Source organism: Rhincodon typus, chromosome 48 (genome assembly GCF_021869965.1).
Source record: "Rhincodon typus isolate 14 chromosome 48, sRhiTyp1.1, whole genome shotgun sequence".
Classification (NCBI taxonomy): Eukaryota; Metazoa; Chordata; class Chondrichthyes; order Orectolobiformes; family Rhincodontidae; genus Rhincodon; species Rhincodon typus.
This window is the reverse complement of record NC_063379.1, coordinates 2,259,852-2,280,368: the sequence shown is the minus strand read 5'-3', so window position 1 is coordinate 2,280,368 and position 20,517 is coordinate 2,259,852. Positions and strand designations below refer to the sequence as shown.

General features: G+C 41.6%; 1 protein-coding gene across 4 annotated transcripts in view; it reads left to right on the top strand.

Annotated features, from left to right (window-relative positions):
* LOC125488057 (membrane-spanning 4-domains subfamily A member 18-like) overlaps positions 1-20,517 on the top strand; it is a 48,588-nt gene that overhangs the window by 17,915 nt on the left and 10,156 nt on the right. For all 4 annotated transcript variants that reach the window (XM_048620858.1, XM_048620857.1, XM_048620859.1 and 1 more), the window contains one exon: positions 5,189-5,302. In XM_048620858.1, coding sequence (XP_048476815.1) covers positions 5,189-5,302 — 114 coding nt within the window. The remainder of the gene's footprint in view (positions 1-5,188; positions 5,303-20,517) is intronic.

Genomic DNA, 20,517 nt, shown 5'->3' with positions numbered 1-20,517 from the left:
CTGCATATTGAAGTACCCCATGATTATTGTAATAAGCCTTTTTTTAATTCCTTTTCTATCTCCTCATTTATTTTCTGCCCCACATGCTGACTACTGCTAGGAGGCCTACACACTACTCCCATCAGGGTCTTTATTCCTTTGTGGTTCATCAACTCTACCTGCATAGATTCTATACCCTACCACTCTATATCACTACTTGCTATTGATTTAATTTCATTTCTTACTAACAAGGCAACCCCACCTCTCATCCTATCTGCCTGTTCTTTCAATAGGATGTGTAATTGTGGATATTTAATTCCCAGACCTGATCCCCTTGCAGCCACGTCTCTGTGATACCTACAGTATCGTACCTGCCAATTTCAATCTGCGCTACAAGCTAATTTACCTTGGATCATATCCTGTACGCGTTTAAGTATGAGGCCCTCAGCCCTGTGTTGACTGTCCTCCTCCTCATAGTTGTTCCCTTATCTGCTTTCCCTGAAGTTAAATTTTTGCCCCTTTCCATACACTCTGTTCTATTACTTGTTATGGAAATTTTAATAACCTTTGCTGAGCCCTCCCCCCACTTTAATCTTTTCCATGCAACTGAATCCATCCCCACCCCAATCTGTTTAGTTTAAAGCCCCACCCATAGTCCTTGTAATGTGAATCCCATATAAATAGACTACTGAGTATTTTGAAATATCTATCACTATGTCTCTTCATCTCTCCACTAGTCTACTATGCCAGTTCACTTCGCCATCTTAGCTTTCATGCCCACATTGTTATTTAGGTTTAAAATACTGGTCTCAGACCTGTTCTTCTCTCTTTCAAACTGCATATAACATGCAATCATTTGTGTTTGTTGCCTTCGCTCTGAGGCAATTTGTTAATCCTATCACATTACACAATATCAAATCTAATATAATGTGCTATCCATTCCATTCCAAAATGTGCTATTCTAAAAAACTATCTCCAAAGCTTTCAATGTTCTCCTCTTTGGGCTACTTTTTCCTGTTTACATGTGGATTAAACTCACCCATAATTATTGCTAGCCCTTTTTCACAAGCATCTAATGTTTCTTCTTATGTATTTTGCCCAACATTGGTACTGCTAGGAATTGTAGATCACTTCCATCAGTTAATTCTTTCCCATATTATTCCTCATTTCTGCCCAAACCTACATTCTGATATCCTGAATAAAGGACATCTCTAACTATTGCACAAATGCCTTTCTGCATAACAGTCCTACGCCTCCATCTTTGCTTGGCTTGGCTTCCTACTCTTCTTGAATGTCATGCCTTTCAATTTTTAGAACCCAATCCTTCTCATCCTGTAGCCACATAACCATAATATCTATCATATCTTATTTGTTTACTTTAATGCGCACTATCAGTTTTTGTATTTAATGAATGCTTTGCACATCCAGATACAGAGCCATACTTTGGTCTTTTTTGTTATCTTTGCAACACCTAGTCTTGGTTGTTGGTATTTTCCTAGTTGTTTCTTTTCTGTCTGCCCCTGCCCCTTCCTGCTATTCTCTGACCCTCATTTCCTATCTTGCTGTTTCTCTCTCTTACCTCATTTCTACTCTTTGCGATATCACACCATTGCTTCCACTGTTTAGTTAAAACCCTCTTTGCTCCCCTAGCAAGAAGACTGGTCTCAACACAGTTCAGATGTAGACTGTCACCATGGTAAACCTTCACTTCCCCTTCACTACTGGTACCATGTAATTTTCTTTGTTTAGAGTTAAGACACTAATTTTGGGACTACTTCGCTATGAAAATATAAAATTCCTCATGTAATGGTCACTCTTTCCTAAGGGATCTGCATGAGATTATAAATTAACCCATTCTCATTGCACAGTACCAAATGTCGGATACATTGTTCTTTAATTAGTTCCTTATTGTACTTGTCTTAAAAGAAACTCATGTACACCGTCCAGGGTTCAGCCTCCACAGCATTGTTGCCAAGGTGGATTTCCCAGTCTGCATGTGGATTCAAGTCACTTGCAATTACAATAGCACCCTTATTGCATGCATCTCTAATTTCCTCTTTAATGCCATCCTCTACCATACCACTACTGTTTTGAGATTTACAGATGTTGCCCACTAATGAATACAAAATACTGTGGATGCTGGAAATATGAAACAAACTCAGAAAATGCTAGAGAAACTCAGCAGGTCTGGCAGCATCCATGGAAAAAGAAACAGGATTGATGCTTTGAGTTCCATGTGACTGTACTTCAGAACAAAAGAACCATTCTGAAGAGTCATACCGGACCCAAAACATTAATTTCTTTTCTCTCCCCACAAATGCTGCCAGACCTGAGTTTCTCCAGTATTTTCTTTGTTTGTCAGATAATGTTTTCTGCTCCTTTGTAGGTTGTTAGCTCCACTCAAACTGTTCCTACATCTTGGTTATAAGAACACAGAACAGTACAGCACAGAACAGGCCCTTCGGCCCACCATGTCTGTGCTGACTGTCATGCTATTCTAAACTAATCCCATCTGCTTGCAAATGGTCCATATCACTCTATTCCCTGCCTGTTCATGTACCTGTCTAAATGCCTCTTAAACGTTACTGATATCTGCTTCTACCACCTTTCCTGGCAGCGCATTCCAGGCACCTACTACCCTCTATATAAAAAAAATTTCCTTTCACATCTCCTTTAATCTTTCCCCAACACACTTTAAACCTATGCCCCCTAGTATTTGACATTTCCACACTGGGCAAGAGACTCTGACTATCTACCCTATCCACACCTCTTATAATTTTATATACTGCTATCAGGTCGCCCCTCAGCCTCCAACACTCTTGCAAAAACGATCTAAATTTGTCCAACCTCTCCTTATAGCTAATACATGCCAATCCGCGCATCATCCTGGTAATCTTATTCTGCACCCTCTCCAAAGCCTCCACATCTTTCCTATTGTGTAGCAACCAGAACTGTGCCCAGTACTCCAACTGTGGCCTGACCAAAGCCTTATATAATTGCAACATGACCTGCTAACTTCTATACTCGGTACCTGGAAGAATGAAGGTGAGCATGCCTTCTCTACCACCTTACCCACTTTCAGGGAGCTGTGGACTTGCACCCTTCTGTATATCAATGCTCCAAAGGGTCCGGTCATTTACTACATACTTTTCTCTTGCATTTGACCTCCCAAAATGCAACACCTCTCACTGTCCGGATTAAACTCCATCTGCCATTTCTCTGCCCAACTTTGTAGGTGATCTATATCCTGCTGCATTCTTTGAAATCCTTCCCCACTATCCACAACTCCACCAATTTTTGTGCCATCTGCAAACTTAGTAATCAGATCACCAACATTTTCGTCCAAATCGTTTATATACATACATCTACAAACAACAGAGGTCCCAGCTCTGATCCTCACGGAACATCACTGATCACACAGACTTCCACTCAGAAAAATACCCTCCTCTGTCTTCTATGACCAAGCCAATTTTGTATCCTTCTTGCCAACTGACCATGGATTCCATGTGGTCCATGAGGGGCCTTGTCAAATGGCAATATCTTTTCTCACAAACTTTTCACTATAGGCATTGAGTATGTGACAATAAAGGCTATTCTGTTCTATTCTGGATTCATCCTTTACTAACGATGCACCCCCACCATGTCCTTTTCCTTTTTGGTGTCCTTCCTGAATATTGAAAACTGTTGGATAGTCAGTCTCCAACATTGGTGATCTTGCAGCCATATTTCCAACCATAATCATAATGTACCTATTTACACCTATTTGCACTGTTAATTCATCTGTCTTAGGGCTTAGAGGGGAACTTGCAAGTGATGGTGCTCCCTTGCATTTGCTGTCCTTGTGAGTTTGGAATGTACTATTGAAGGAATGTTGTTGGGTTGCTGCAGTGCATTCTATAGATGGTACACTCTGCTACCACTCTGCACAGTTGGTGAAGGAGAACCTGCAGTATGATCTTAATGCCACACAGATGCTGGCCTCTCCCAGCCAAGCAGCCACGCAGCCACATGCTTATGTTTCTACAGGTGCTTTTTCTTTTATCCATTTACGGGAGAAAGGCATCACTGGTGAGGCCAGCATTTATTGCCAGAGGGTTGTTATGAGTCAACCACATTGCTGTGGGCCTGGAGTCACATGTAGGCCAGACCAGGTGAGAATAGCAGTTTCCCTCCCTAAATGACATTAGTGAACAGTTTTTCCCATCAATCAACAACGGTTTCATAGTTATCATTAGAATCTCAATTCCAGATTTATGTTGAATTCAAATTCCACCATCTGCCATGGCAGGATTCAAACCTGGGTACCCAGAGCATCACCTGGGTCTTTGGATTAACAATCCAGTGATAATACTTCTTGGCCATCACCTCCCTTAGGCTGAGCTGTAAGGTAATAGAGATACGGTACTCACCCTTGCAGGACAGAGAAGATCCTTGACGTGTTTGCAGAATTGTAACTAGGGTTCTGCAGATTACCCCCAGCCCTCCCCATGGTTTATGACTTCTGCAAATCCTTCCCGATTTTCTTGCTTAGGTGCAGAGGTTTCCTTGGAAAGGAGATCTGCATAGTATGGAGGAAAATGTGATAGAAGTCGCAATTGAACTGTGAGTTCACTTGAGATCTTCTGTCTGCTATGCTGGCAAGTATCTTTTACCCCAGGCTTAGGCTGTTTATGCTCTGGGGACCATGGTGGACCACCGTCAGTGGCAGGTCAGAAATACTGTCTGGAAATCTTAAATTGATCATGTAAAACTGGTTACTTAATTGCAGGAGATCTGAGGCAGTGTTCAGGTGGTGGACAACCTTATAAGATGCTGCCATTACGTTCAACCGCTTCAGGTAAACAATATAACCAATGACTCAGTCCCCACATCAGTCCAGTGAATGACTGGCCACACAGTGGTTCTTCCAAGAACAGGGATTGGAGTGTGAGGTTCAAGTCCCACCTTTCCCTGTCTGCTGGTTCTTGTAAGATCCTGGTCAATGTTCCATTAAAGGCGCTGATTGCACATCAATTGGCCATATTTAAATGGTGTGTATTGCTGTTGACTTTGCATTTACCTAGCATGCCAGAAAGGAAGAGCACAGAAAGTGGCCCATCACATAGGGCGTGTAAACTCTAAAAAGATTCTGTAAAGAACAAAAAACTTACTTATTTCCTCAGTTATGGATCTTGGTCCCCTGTTTATTCAGTTTTCCTTCCTTTTTCAGAGATGGGCAATACTCGTGATCCACATGATCACTGCACATTTTGCAGTAGCAGGATGTGTGATATTTAATCTCTCACTCTTTTACTTGCCAACGACGCCATTCAACTTTTTTATGGTACGTACTTTGTCTTATTGTCAAATTGTGTATCACTTGCTGTGTCAGTGTGTTTTTATAGTTAAAGATAGTGATAATTGGTATATAAGTGCATAGTTGTACACTAATAGTGATGGTCATTTGTGTCAGTGTGTATGTTTACAGACTAACTAATGATCATCGAATGTGTTTACAGAGCATGATGAAGGGTGTTTGATTTATATAGGAAATTAGAAACAGGAGTAAGTTATTTGGCTCCTTGAGCCTGTTCTGTCATTCAGTGAGATCACAGCTGATCTATAGCCTAACTCCATTTACCTGCCTTTTCTGGCTTGAAAGTTTAGCAAACTAACTCATTCTGCTGAGGTAACTTGTGCACTAAACTGGTTTCTCAAATCAACACTGGTCTCTTCTGAACTGAAATGAAAACAAAGCTAATTTCTGAAGAAGGGTCTAGGCCCGAAACGTCAGCCTTCCTGCTCCTCTGATGCTGCTTGGCCTGCTGTGTTCATCCAGCTCTACACCTTGTTATCTCTAATGCTCCTATGTGTTTACTTGCTCAGTGTAACATGCAATTTCAACATGCAAAAAGCTGAAATGTCGTGAAGCAGAGGTTCTTTATTTTCCTGACATCAGATCATTGCAAAAATGAAGGGAAATTGCGGTCAAACAAGGAAGTACGTACAGTACACAGAATGGACCTTGTGGTTTGCATTGGGTATGGAATCCTTTGTCTGTCTACTTCCCATCGGTTCTCCTTCCTCCGTAGACACCTTTTTTTTTCCAGAAAGGGTCTATTCAACTGTTCCAGCTGTCCTGCCCCACAGTCAGTACCTGCCACTGGGTGTCCCGGCACAACTGCGTGAGCTTCCCTGCTTAGTACCCTCCCTCACTGTCGCTATCTGATATGAGAGGACTTGCCTTGCTTGAAACTCTCACGGCAAGTACACATAACATACAGTGATAATTTGCTAAGCAGAAGCATGATTAGCAGGTTCAGTTGTTCCGTGATGCTGAGAATGTTCAAATCCACATTAGTGGCACTATTCTCTTCTTACATATCGATCTGGGCAAATGGCAAGGGTTGGATGATATTCAGCATTTGCTTAAGAAGTAAGTTTCAGCCTCTTATCTGTATTAGTACTTTCCAAAGAGTCCAGAATTTGTGGCGGATCACCCAGGACACCTAGGTCTCGTTGAATATTCCCCTCTCTTAATTTACAGATACTCTGCCTTCCTAGTTTTGCTATCAAAGTGGATAATCTCACATGTATTATAATGCATCTGCCATGCAACTCACTCAGCCTGTCCCATACCACACTGGAAAATCTCTGTATCCTCCTCATAGGTCACCCTTCCAACCGGCTTTACATCATCTGCAACTTTTGAGATATTACATTTAGTTCTCTATCTAAATCATTAATATATATTCTTAATGGCTGAAGACCTAGTACCAAGGGTTACCGTACCCCATAGTCAGTGTCAGCCATTCAGAAAAAGTACCCATTTATTCCTGAGATAACAAGGTGTAGAGCTGGATGAACACAGCAGGCCAAGCTGCATCAGAGGAGCAGGAAAGCTGACGTTTCGGGTCTGGACCCTTCTCCAGCATTGGCAGTTCCTACTATCTCTGAACCTATTTATTCCTATCGTGTTTTCAGTCTGCTACAATTTTGTATCCATCTTAGTACACTATCCCCAATCTCATTCACTTTAATTTTGCACATTAATCTCTTAAGTGGGACTCTGTTGAAATCCTTCTGAAAGTCCAAATAAATCACATCCACTGGCTCTCCCTGGTCAAATCTACAAGTTGCACCCTCATAAAATTGCAGTAATTTGTCAAGCATGATTTCACACTAACTATGTCTGATTCTACCAATGTTTTCTAAGTGCTTTGCTGTGAAATCCTTGATAACGGAGTGCAGCAGCTTCTCCACCACTGACATCAGATTCACTGGTCTGTAATTCTCTATTTTCTCTGTACCACTTACTTTAAATAGTGGGGTTACATTAGCTACCCTCCAATCTGTAGGAACTACTCCATTCTCTAAAGAATCTTGGAAGATGACCATCAATGTATTCTCTGTTTCTAGGGTCACTTCCTTATGTGCTCTGGGATGTAGGTTATCCAGGCCCTGGGGATTTATCAGCCCTCAGTCCCATCAGTTTCTCCAGCATAATTTCTCTGCTAATTCAGACAATGCTTCAGTTCCTCTTTCTCACTAAACCCTGTGTTTCCCCACATTTCTGGCACATATTTGTGTCCTCCTTTATGAAGACACAAACAAAGTATGAATTTAGTTTGTCAGCCATTTCTTTGTTCCATATTATAAATTTCCCTGTTTCTAATGAGAGGCATAGATAGCCCGGATAGTCAGACGTTTTCCCAGGGCAGAAATGACTATTACAAGGGGGCATAATTTTAAGGTGATTGGAGGAAGGTATAGGGGAGATGTCTTCACACAGAGAGTGGAATGCACTGCCGGCAGTGGTAGTGGAGTCAGATACTTTAGAGACTCTTAAGCAACTCTTGGATAGGCACATTGGAGGATAGTAAAATGTAGGGTATGCAGGGTAGATTGATCTTAGTAGGATAGTAGGTCAGCACAAAATCGTGGGCCGAAGGGCCTGTACTGTGCTGTACTGTTCTATGTTCTATGACCGTAAGGAACCGACATTATTTTTTGCCAATCTCTTTCTCGTTACATGCCCACAGAAACTTTCACAGTCAGTTCTTGTGTTCCCCACTTTCTTTCTCATACTTCATTTTCTCCTTCTTAATTCTTCTCAGTCCTTCTTCTTTGCTGACTTCTAAATTGTTTCAAATCCTCGAGTATATTGCCTTTTCTTGCCAATTTGTGTGCATCTTTCTTGCATCTAATACTATCTCTAGCTTTCCTCATAAGTCATGGTTTGGCCACTGTTATCTTTGCATTCTTGTGCCAGCCAAGGAAAAAACAATTTTTGTAGTTCACTGATTCGGTCTTTGAAAGTTTGTCATTGCCTATCCACAATTATTCCTTTCAGTAACATTTCCTAGTCCATTGTAGCCAACTAATGTGTCATACCATCATTGTTTTCTTCAATAAGATTCGGACTCTAGTCTCCGAATACTACCTCATCTTGATGAAGAATTCTATCGTATTATGGTCACTCATCCCCAAGAGGTCTCTCACAGCTACATTGCCAAGTATTCCTTTCTCATAATACCCAATCTAAGATGCTCTGTTCTCTAGTTGGTTCCTCAATATATTGGCCAGAAAGCCATTTCATATACAGTCCAGGAATTCCTCCTTTACAGTATTGTGATTAATTTGAATCACCCAATCTGTATGCAGATTAAAATCACCCATAATTACAGATGTTCCAATACCCCATGCATCTCTGATTTCCTGTTTAATGACATTCCTAACATCACCACGATAGTTTGGTGCTCTATATACCATCCTCACTAATGTTTTTTGAACCTTATTATTTCTCAATTCTATCCACATAGATTCTACAATGTCTGAACTGGTATCTTTCCTCAACGTTGTAATTGTATACTCTTTGGCCAGTAATGCAACTTCAACGCTTTTGATATTTTGTCCTTTATCCCTTATACCCCTGGATGTTTATTTCTCACCCTTGTCACGCTGCAGCCATATCTCCGTAATCCCAACTACATCACACCTGTTCTTCAGATCTTGTCTGTGCTGTTTTTCAGCATGAGAGTAGGCTTCCACATGCTGGATAAACTCCTGGATTCCAGAAGGCGTTAAGATATAGGAGCAGAGTTAGGCCATTTGGCCTATCAAGCCTGCTCTGCCATTCAATCATGGCTGATATGTTTCTCAACTCCATTCTTCCACCTTCTCCCTGTAATCCTTGATCCTCTTACTAATCAAGAATCTATCTTTCTCTGTCTTAAGTGCATTCAATGACATGGCCTCCACACCTTCTGCAGCATTAAGTTCCACAGATTCACCACCCTCTGGCAGAAGAAATTCCTCCTCATTTCAGTTCTAAAGGGTCACTCTGAGGCTGTTCCCTGGGGTCCTAGTATCTTCTATTAGTGGAAACATCTTCCCAACGTCCGCTCTATCCAGGCCTGTCAGCATTCTGTAAGTTTCAATGAGATCTCCTCTCATCCTTCTAAACTCCATCAAGTATAGATTCAGAGGCCATAATCACTCCTTATATGACAAGCCCTTCATTCCTGGGATTATTCTTGTGAACCTCCTCTGGACCCATTCCAAGGCTAGCACAGCATTCCTTAGATATGAGGCCAGAACTGCCGACAATATTGCAAATGTGGTCTGATCAGAACATCATTCAGCCTCAGCAGTACATTCCTGCCTTCTCAAAATGAATGCTCAAGTGCATTTTCCTTCCTAACTGAGAGCTGAACCTGCATGTTAACCTTAAGAGAATCCTGAACTAGTGCTCCTGAATGCCTTTGTGTTTCAGATTTCTCAATCCTTTGCCCATTTAGAAAAAGGTTCACACCTCTATTCTTCCTCCCAAAGTGCACAATCTAATAATTTTCCATATTGTATTTCATCTACCACTTCTTTGCCAATTCTCTTGGCCTGTCCAAAACCTTTTGCAGCCTCCTCAACACTAATTGTCCCTCCATCTATCTTTGTGTCATCTGAAAACTTAGCAACAATGTCCTTAGTTCCTTCGTCCAGATCGTTAATGTATAACGTGAATAGTTATGGTCCCAATTCTGATCCCTGTGGACCTTCTGTAGTCACTGGCTGACATCCTGAAAAAAGACTCCATTATCCCCACTCTCTGCCTTCTGCCAGTCAACCAATCCTCTATGCATGCCAGTACCTTGCTCCTGACACCATGGGCTCTCATCTTATTTAGCAGCCTCTTGTGCAGCACCTTGTCGAAGGCCTTCCAGAAATCCAAATAGGTCACATCCACTGGCTGTCCTTTGGCTAACTTGCTCTCTACCTCCTCAAAGAATCCTAACAGATTTGTCAGGCATGACGCCCCTTGATAGAGCCGTGCTGATTCAGCTGTATTTTACCATACACTTCTAAGTACTCCGCAGTCTCATCCTTAATAATGGACTCTACAGTATTAACAATGACTGAGGTCAGCCATCGACACCAGTTTAAATGACTTCGTATAATTCAATGTTACTAAACAAAATTGGGGCAGTTATCAGCACAAATTTCAAGTTGTCATAAAAATTGTGACATTCTTGTGTCCATTTAAATTTTCTGCCTTTCTTTAATAAATTCGTCAAAGGAGCCATTCCAGTGCTATATGGATGCAATAGAAAGGTTGGATGAAGTGCAGGTGAATCTCTGCCGGATCTGGAAGGATTGTTGGGATATCATCCTACTTTAGGGACCATAATTTCCCCTCCCCTGTTATTAAGGATGCCCTCAACTGCATCTCCTCCATTTTTGCACTTGTACCCTCAAAACCCCTCTCCCATCCTCAATAAGGATAGAGACCCCTTAGTCCACCACCTACCAATCTCCGGATCCGACAGTCATCCTCTGACATTTTCGTCACCTACAACCAGACCTCACCACAAAAAAAAGATATTTCCCTCTCCTGTCTGCTTTCCGCAGGGACCATTCATTCCATGACTCCCTCGTCAGCTCTACACTCCCCACCAATTCTTCCACCACACCCGGTACCTACCACTGCAACCGCAAGAGGTACAACACCAGCCCCCACACGTCCCCTCTCACCTCTGTCCAAGGTCCAAAACAGTCCGTCCAGATCTGGCAGAGATTCATTTGCACTTGATCCAACCTTATCTATTGCATCCGTTGCTGCTGATGTGGCCTCCTCTATATCAGGGAGACCAGATGCAGAATCGGGGACCAGTTCTCAGAGCATCTGCGCTCTGTACAACAATCAATCCGACCTTCCGGTTACCATCCATTTTAATTCCCCCTCCTACTCCCCTGTCCATCCTTGGCCTCCTCCACTGTCAGAGGCCAAACATAAACTGGAGGAACAACACCTGATATTTCCCCTTGGAAGCTTACAGCCCAATGGCCTTAACATTGACTTCACCGGGTTCAAAATCCCTCCACCCTCAGCCTTATCCCATGTCCAGCTCTCCCCCTCCTGACCTGACCTAGCCTGTCCAACTTCCTACTCACCTTCCCTTCCACCCTTCCCATGGACCAATCACAATAACTCTCTACCTGCATCCACCTATCACCATCTCTCCTACCCTTTCTCCCGCCCCACTCCCCTAACCCTCATCATGTCATTGTCCATCACCAACTTAAATTTTCCTTGACTTGATTACTTTATGAGTAATGAATCCTCTGCAATAATGTCAAAATAGCCAAAGATATTTTTCCTGATCTGTTCACATAAATCACTCTATGGATCTGAAGACTGAAGCATTCACAGCAATCTTCAGCTGGAAGTGCCAAGTGGATGATCCGTCTTGGCCTCCTCCACTGGTTCCCAGCTTTACAGATACCAGTCTTCAGCCAATTCGATTCACTCCACGTGATCTCAAGAAACAGTTGAAGACATTGATACTGCAAAGGCTACGGGCCCTGACAACATTCCGACAATAGTACTGAAGACTTGTGCTCCAGAACTTGTCGCTCCCTTAGCCAAGCCAAGATACCAGTACAGTTACAACACTGGTTGTACTGCAACACTCTACCCGACAACGTGGCAAATTGCCCAAGCATGTCCTGTACACAAAAAGCAGGACAAATCCAATTCGGCCAATTATTGCCCCATCAGTCTACTCTCAATCATCAGTAAAGTGATGGAAGGTGTCACTAACAGCGCTATCAAGCATCACCTGCTCAACAACAACCTGCTCAGTGACATCCAGTTTGGGTTCCGCCAGGGCCACTCAGCTCCTGACCTCATTACAGCCTTGGTTCAAACGTGGACAAAAGAGGTGAGGTGAGAGTGACAGCCCTTGATATGAAGGCTGCGTTTGACCAAGTGTGGCATCAGTGAACCCTAGCAAAACTGGAATCCATGGGTGTCGGGGGCAAACTCTCTGGTGGTTGGAGTCATACCTGACACAAAGGAAGATGGTTGTGGTTGTTGGAGGTCAATCATCTCACCTTCTGGACATCTCTGCAGGAGTTCCTCAGGGTAGTGTCCTAGGCCCAACCATCTTCAGCTGCCTTCATCAATGGCCATCACCAATAAGAGACAATCTAAGCACCATCCCTTGAGACTCAATGGTGTTACCATCACTGAGTCCCCCCACTTTCAACATCATGGGGCTTATCATTGACAAGAAACTCAACTGGACTCACCACATAATCATAGTGGCTACAAGAGCAGGCCAGAAGCTAGGAATACTGCGGCAAGTAACTCACCTTCACTGTTCAAACCCTGTCCCACCATCTACAAGGCGCAAGTCAGGACTGTGCTGGAATACTCCCCACTTGCCCTGGATGCGGGCAGCTCCAACAACACTCAAGAAGCTTGACACCATCCAGGACAAAGCAGCCCACTTGATTCGCACAGCATCCACTACCAACCCTCAGTCGCAGCAGTGTGTACTATCTACAAGATACACTGCAGAAATTCACCAAAGATCTTTTGGCAGCACCTTCCAAACCCACGACCACTTCCATCTGGAAGGACAAGGACAGCAGATACATGGGAACACCACTCCCTGCAAGTTCCCCTCCAAGCCACTCCCCATCCTGACTTGGAAATATGTCGCCATTCCTTCACTGTCGCTGGGTCAAAATCCTGGAATTCCCTCCCTAATGGCACTGTGAGTCAATCCACAGCAGGTGGACTGCAACGGTTCAAGAAGGCAGCTAATCACCACCTTCTCAAGGCAACTAGGGATGGGCAAGAAATGCTGGCCAACCAGTGACACCCACATCCCACAAATGAATAGAAAAAAAAGAGCCTTTATATGTCACTTTGATATTTTGTGGAAGCTAAAATATTACACAACCTAATCTTTTAAGCATATTCGCTTTTATCCATCTGATTGCTGGAAGATTAACTTGTGAATTTTCAATTTTTGATTCATTCTCCAATTATTCTGATATTTTTATTTCACTCCCTATTCATCTTGCCATAATAAGTAGTTTCCTCCACACTATCCACTCTGTCATTATATGCCTTTAACATAGTAACATGACACACTCACTCATATTTTCTTCTGCCTGGAGTACTCAGTACGTGAATTACATCATTGAGTTTTTTTTTGATTTGATAAGGTCCAGTGAACCTTGTTTTACTGTTTCCCATAGGCAGGTGATAATACCAATACCAATAACAAAATTTCAAACTATGGCCCTTTTCTGTGATCTTGTCTTCACTCTGTTTAGCACTCTTCAAATGCTTTTCAGCCAACTCCCACATTTTGGTTAGTTTCTCACTGAAACATGAAACATATATTGAGACTGTAGTCTTTGTGATTTGATTTATAATTTCTCCTTAATCAGTGTAAGTAGTTCCTTTACCTCATGTCCATATGTCTGTTCTAAGTAACTGAATCTTGTGGACTCAGCATCAGCATCTGTAATAGCAAACAGTAACAAGGGAATTCCTTTATTCCAATCATTAGGAAATTCTTGACAATAAGCTCTAATCAGCATCATTAAAGTTTGGTGCCATTTTTACAAGGTTTGATGAAATTGTGGGTGATAATCAGAGAATGTGACTTGTTTTATTCCCAAACTATTCATTATTTCTTTAAATACATGCAACATAAAATTTGAACCTTGATCTGATGGAATTTCTCTGGATGGTCCAAATTTTGAAAAAGAAATTAAACAAACTTCTCCACTACCATTTTTGCAGCACTTTGTTACCCCAAAGGTGCTGCTTCAGGAAACTTTTTGAATCATCCATGATTTTTAAAAGACTGATTCCCATTCTTAGTTTTAGGTAAGGGGTACTTCATACTCTATTAAGATCTTTCCAAACGGTTCTTCAAAAGCTGGTATCAGGGTTAAAAGTGTTTCCCCAATAGAAAATTTGACCACATCTTTATGTAATCTTGGCTAATAAAAATGTTTTAGCATTTTAGCCTGTCTTTACCAAACACCTAAGTGATTTGACAGTGGAACTTTATGAGGCACTCATAAAATTTTGATGCAATGCTCCAATAAAATTGTCACGATGGAAAACTGTCAGTTCCTGATTGTCTAGTATTTGAGGTGGTTTCCATTTCTATTTGGTACTTTGTGTTTCAAATAATAGTACTCTGGTATGGATTGTGTTTCAATTTCTAAATAAGCTTTTCTGTGTAGTGCTTTCAACTAAGAACTCATTTACTGTAGTTCTGTTAAAGAAGATGGCTAAATATGTCAGCCTCATTCATTTACCTTCATCCCTTTTGTTTAAATTTTCAAAATTATCCGATAACAGTTTCCAAATCATCTCCTTTTTTGATTGATTCTTCCTCTTCCTGACAAATTCTATGGGCAGGAGATCTTGTCACAACATCGTCAGGGAATAATGCAGGATATTTCTTCTGTAACATCTCAATTTCTTTAACTTGTAATAGTTGTTCCACCACCCTCAGTGAGGTCTTTGCTTTTGGACTAGCCAGGTAATTTATCAAACTAAAATCAATTTATTTCGCTACTCCAACTATAACTTCTCAATTTACTAAAACTTTCTTTAATCTAACTCCAGACAATGATACTGGTTTGTAACCTCCATGTATACCACCAATTAATATTTTCTCTTCCATTAACCCCTCCGGAAGACAAATGGTATTATCAGCCGGCGTCAGTGTGATGATAGCACTGATGTGCTCCTATGTCTCTCAGTATCTCTGTCGGTTTACCCCTTTGATTTGACAACCAAAGCAATAATCCTTCTTTTGAAATAAAATATTCAGATCCTCCAGTGATATGATTCTTTACATCAATAATCAAGAAAGAATGTTTGTTTTAAACTACTACCACTAATGACCTAATCTAGTAGCCAATCTAATATTTACAAGCAAAGTCCATTATAAGCAATGCAAACAATAAAAAGTGAGATAGGGAGTGAGGGAAGGGGTTTTTTTTGCGCAATGGTGTTTTTTTTTTTCTTTTTTTTTTTCCTTTTTATCTACCCAGAAGTGTTATCACACACAGCTGAGTGACCTCCCCACCACCAAAGTCACGCTGTGATTTTTTTTGTTTGTTTTTTTAACCTACTGACCATCACCAGTAAAACACCCATGTAGCCAATTGAATATTTACAAGGAAAGGCCATTATGACCAGTGCAAACCATCAAAGGTGGTGGTTGGGGGGCGGGGGGGCAGGCTGTTTAGAGAGAGTGGGAAGGGTCTAAATCAAAATTGAGTTGGAGGGGAAAGGATCTGTTTTTCTTTTTATTTAAATTGGTTTCTAATCAACCTGTTCAAAGACGTTATTACACACTTCTTCCCCACTTAGGGATGATATCACAGCTGCAGAAAGGGACGTCTGGAGGAGGGTTTGTCTACTGAGTCAGTACGGGTGGAAGTCAGAAACAGGAAAGGAGCAGTCACTTTATTGGGAGTTTTTTATAGATCCCCCAATAGCAACAGAGACACTGAGGAACAGATTGGGAGACAGATTTTGGAAAGGTGCAGAAGTAATAGGGTTGTTGTCATGGGTGACTTTAACTTCCCTAATGTAGACTGGAACCTTCTAAGTGCAAATAGTTTGGATGGAGCAGATTTTGTCAGGCATGTCCAGGAAGGATTTCTGACTCAATATTTAGATAGGCTGACTAGAGGGGAGGCCATATTGGATTTGGTGCTTGGCAACGAACCAGGCCAAATGCCAGATCTGTCAGTGGGAGAGCATTCGGTGATCGTGATCACAGCTCCCTGACCTTTACTGTAGTCATGGAGAGGGTTAGGAGCAGACTATATGGGAAAGTATTTAATTGGAGGAGGGGGAATTATAATACTAATAGGCAAGAACTACGGAGCACCAATTGGGATCAGATGTTCTCAGGGAAATGCACGACAGAAATGTGGAGGTTGTTTAGGGAGCAGTTGCTACAAGTACTGGATAGGTTTGTCCCACTGAGGCAAGGAAAGGATGGTAAGGTGAAGGAACCTTGGATGACAAGACATGTGGAACATCTAGTCAAGAGGAAGAACGAAACTTACTTAAGGTTGAGGAAGCAAGGATCGGACAGGGCTCTAGAGGTCTACAAGAATGGACTTAGAAGAGCTAGAAGGGGGTATGAGAAAACCTTGGCGGGTAGAATCAAGGAAAACCCCAAGTTGTTCTATGCTTATGTGAGGACCAAGAGGATGGCCAGAGTGAGGGTAGGGCCAATCAGGGATAGTGGAGGGAACTTGTGCGCGGAGTCAGGAGAGATAGGGGAGGTTCTTAATGAATACTTTGCTTCGGTATTCACCCAGTGAGAGGGACCTTGACGTTTGTGAGGACAGCATGAAATAGGCAGATATGCTCGAACAGGTTGATGTTAGAAAGGAGGATGTGCTAGAAATTTTGAAAAACATGAGGATATGAGTCCCCTGGGCCAGACGGGATATACCCAAGGTTTCTGCAGGAAATAAGGGAAGAGATTGCTGCCCCTTTGGCAATGATCTTTGCGTCCTCACCGTCCACTGGAGTAGTACCAGAAGATTGGAGGGTGGAAAATGTCATTCCCTTGTTCAAGAGAGGGAATAGGGATAATCCTGGAAATTACAGACCGTTCAGTCTTACTTCTGTGGTGGGCAAATTATTGGAGAGGATTCTGAGAGATAGTATTTATGATTATTTGGAAAAGCACAGTTTGATTAGAAATAGCTTTGTGAGGGGCAGGTCTTGCCTCACAAGCCTTATTGAATTATTTGAGGATGTGACAAAACACATTGATGAAGGTAGAGCAGTGGATGTGGTGTATTTGGATTTTAGCAAAGCATTTGATAAGGTTCCATATGGTAGGCTCATTCAAAAAGTAAGCAGGCATGGGATTCAGGGAAATTTGGCTGTCTGGATACAAAACTGGCTATCCAATAGAAGACAGAGGGTGATAGTAGATGGAAAGTATTCAGCCTGGAGCTCGGTGGCCAATGGTGCTCCTCAGGGATCTGTTCTGGGACCACTGCTCTTTGTGATCTTTATAAATGACTTGGATGAGGAAGTGGAAGGGTGGGTTAGTAAGTTTGCCGATGACACGAAGGTTGGTGGAGTTGTGGACAGCGTGGAGGGCAGTTGTGGGTTGCAACGGGACGTTGACAGGATGCAGAGCTGGGCAAAGAAGTGGCAGATGGAATTCAACCTAGAAAATTGTGAAGTGATTCATTTTGGAAGGTCGAATTTGAATGCAGAATACAGGGTTAATGGCAGGATTCTTAGCAGTGTGGAGGAACAGAGGGATCTTGGGGTCCACGTCCATAGATCCCTCAAAGTTGCTACCCAAGTTGATAGGGTTGTAAAGAAGGCATATGGTGTGTTGGCTTTCATTGGCAGGGGAATTGAGTTTATGAGCCTTGAGGTTATGCTGCAGCTCTATAAAACTCTGGTTAAACCATACTTGGAATATTGTGTTCAGTTCTGGTCACCTCATTATAGGAAAGATGTAGAAGCTTTAGAGAGGGTGCAGAGGAGATTTACCAGGATGGAGATTACCTGGAGAGCAGATCTTATGAGGAAAGGTTGAGGGAGCTAGGGCTTTTTTCATTGGAACGAAGAAGGAAGAGAGGTGACTTGATAGAATTGTACAAGATGATGAGAGGCATAGATAGAGTGGATAGTCAGAGACTTTTTCCCATGGCAGAAATAACTATTACAAGGGAACATAATTTTAAAGTGATTGGAGGAAGGTATAGGGGAGATGTCAGAGGTAGGTTCTTCATACAGAGAGTGGTGGGCGTGTGGAATGTGCTGCCAGCAGTGGTAGTGGAGTCAGATACTTTAGAGACTTTTAAGCAACTCTTGGATAGGCACATGGAGGATAGTAAAATGTAGGGTATGCAGGGTAGATTGATCTTAGTAGAATAATAGGTTGGCACAACATCGTGGGCTGAAGGGCCTGTACTGTGCTGTGCTGTTCTATGTTTTATATGTTTTAACTTCTTCATTGTCCAATTTAATTTGAGGAATATCAAATTCAGAATCATCTGAACTTGGTTCTTCACTCTGAGTTGTAACAAGTAACACATTCTTCTTTTGCTTTCCTTCCCTATCAAAATACCTTTTCAGCATATTCACATGGCATACTCTGTGAGATTTCTTTCTATCTGACATTCTTATCAAATAATTCACCTCACTCAGTTTCCTTTTGATTTAATAAGGCCCACTAAACCTTGCTTTTAAAAGTTCACCTACTACTGGAAGTAACAATAATACTTTATCTCCACTAGCAAAATTGTGAATTTTAGATTTCTTGTCTCTTTTCAGGTTCATCACATGTGTGCTACTTTTAAATGCTGTCTAGCCAACTCACCCGCTCTATTCAATCTTGCCCTAAAAATTGATACATAGTCTAAATGTGTGGTCTATGAGCACTGACTCACCAATTTCTTATTAATTTATTTCAGTGATCCATCCTCTCACCTCATGCCCAAAAACTAATTCAAATTGACTGAATTTGGTAGATTCATTTGGTGCATCCCTAATTGTAAAAAGTGCAAATGGAATTCCTTTATTCAAATCTTCTGGATCATCTTGACTATAAGTCCTCACCTCTTTAAAGTTTGATGCCACCATTCTAATGCTCCCTTTCATTTTCATGGTACACAATGGATTGAATTGTTTTACTCCTAAACTATCCATAATTTCCTGAATAATATTGATATAAAATTTGACCCTTGCTTTGATTATATCTCTGTGGGTAGTCCATATCTGGTTAAAAAATTGAGTAACTCTTCTACAATCCTTTTAGCCACAATACTGCATAATGGAATGGCCTCTGGAAATCTAGTAGATGCATCTATGATGGTCAACAAATACTGATTCCCACTTCTTCTTTTAGGAAGGGTCCTATGCAATCATATAAGATCCTTGTATCACGTTCCTCAAATGCAGGATGGGTATTAAGGATGCTCACTTTATCACTGCCCGAGGTTTTCCAATTACCTGACATGTCTGGCAAAATTCAACTACATCCTAATGCAATCCAGGCTAATAAAAATGTTTTTGTCTTTTAGCTTGAGTCTTCCTTACTCACAAATGATCTGCTACTGGTAATTCATGGGCTACCTGCAACACTTCCTTTCTATAACCAACTGTTAATACCACTTCATGAACTTCTGCCCATTTCTCATCCACCTGAATATGTGATGGTCTCCAGTTCCTCATCAAGACCTCATTTTTAAGATAATAACAATCTGGGATATACTCAGATTCTTCTTCTGTGTACACTGTTTGATATATCTGCTTTAGTTTTCCATCTTTCTGTTGTGATTCAGTTAATTTCTCTGAACTAAAAATTTCCATTTTGTCCTCTACCTGTTCTTGTTTTCTGTCAACAGTTTGATGAAACATGGTCTCTGATAAATGGACTTCAATTTCTGTACCTTTATTCTTTGATTTCTCCTCTTGCTTCAACCTCTTGACCTTTTTACCACAATCAGGAAGAATCCCATAATATACTTCCTGAAACACCTCAGTTGCCTGATTTTTCACTGGCTTTCCAACCACAGTAGGCATCACTCCCACCTCTGGTGAGGATACATCATTACAGTTGTCTCAATGTGAGTTTACAGACTAACAGTGACAATGACCACTTCCAGTGTCACTGCATGTTTATAGATGAACAGTGGAAACCTATTTCTGTACCAGTATGTTTATACACTAACAGTGGTTAGTCATTTACTGTGTCAGTGTGTGTTTATAGATTAACAGTGATGATCACTTGCTGTCTCAGTGTGTGTCGATACAGCAGTGCGAAACACTTGCTGTATCAATGTGTATTTATAGACTGACAGTGATGATCGCTTGCTGTGTCAGTCTGTGTTTATAGATTAACAGTGATGATCACTTGCTGTGTCAGTCTGTGTTTATAGATTAACAGTGATGATCACTTGCTGTGTCAGTGTGTTTATAGACCAACAGTGATGATTACTTGCTCTGTCAACGTGTGTTTATAGACCAACGGTGATGACCACTTGCTGTGTCACTGTGTTCATAGATCAACAGGGATAATCACTTGCTGTGTCCTCACTGTGTTTATACAACGACAGTGATGATCGCTTGCTGTGTCAGTGTGTTTATAGATTAACCGTGATTAGTCACTTGCTGTGTCAGTGTGTGTTTATAGACCAACGGTGATGACCACTTGCTGTGTCATTGTCTGTTTATAGTCCGAC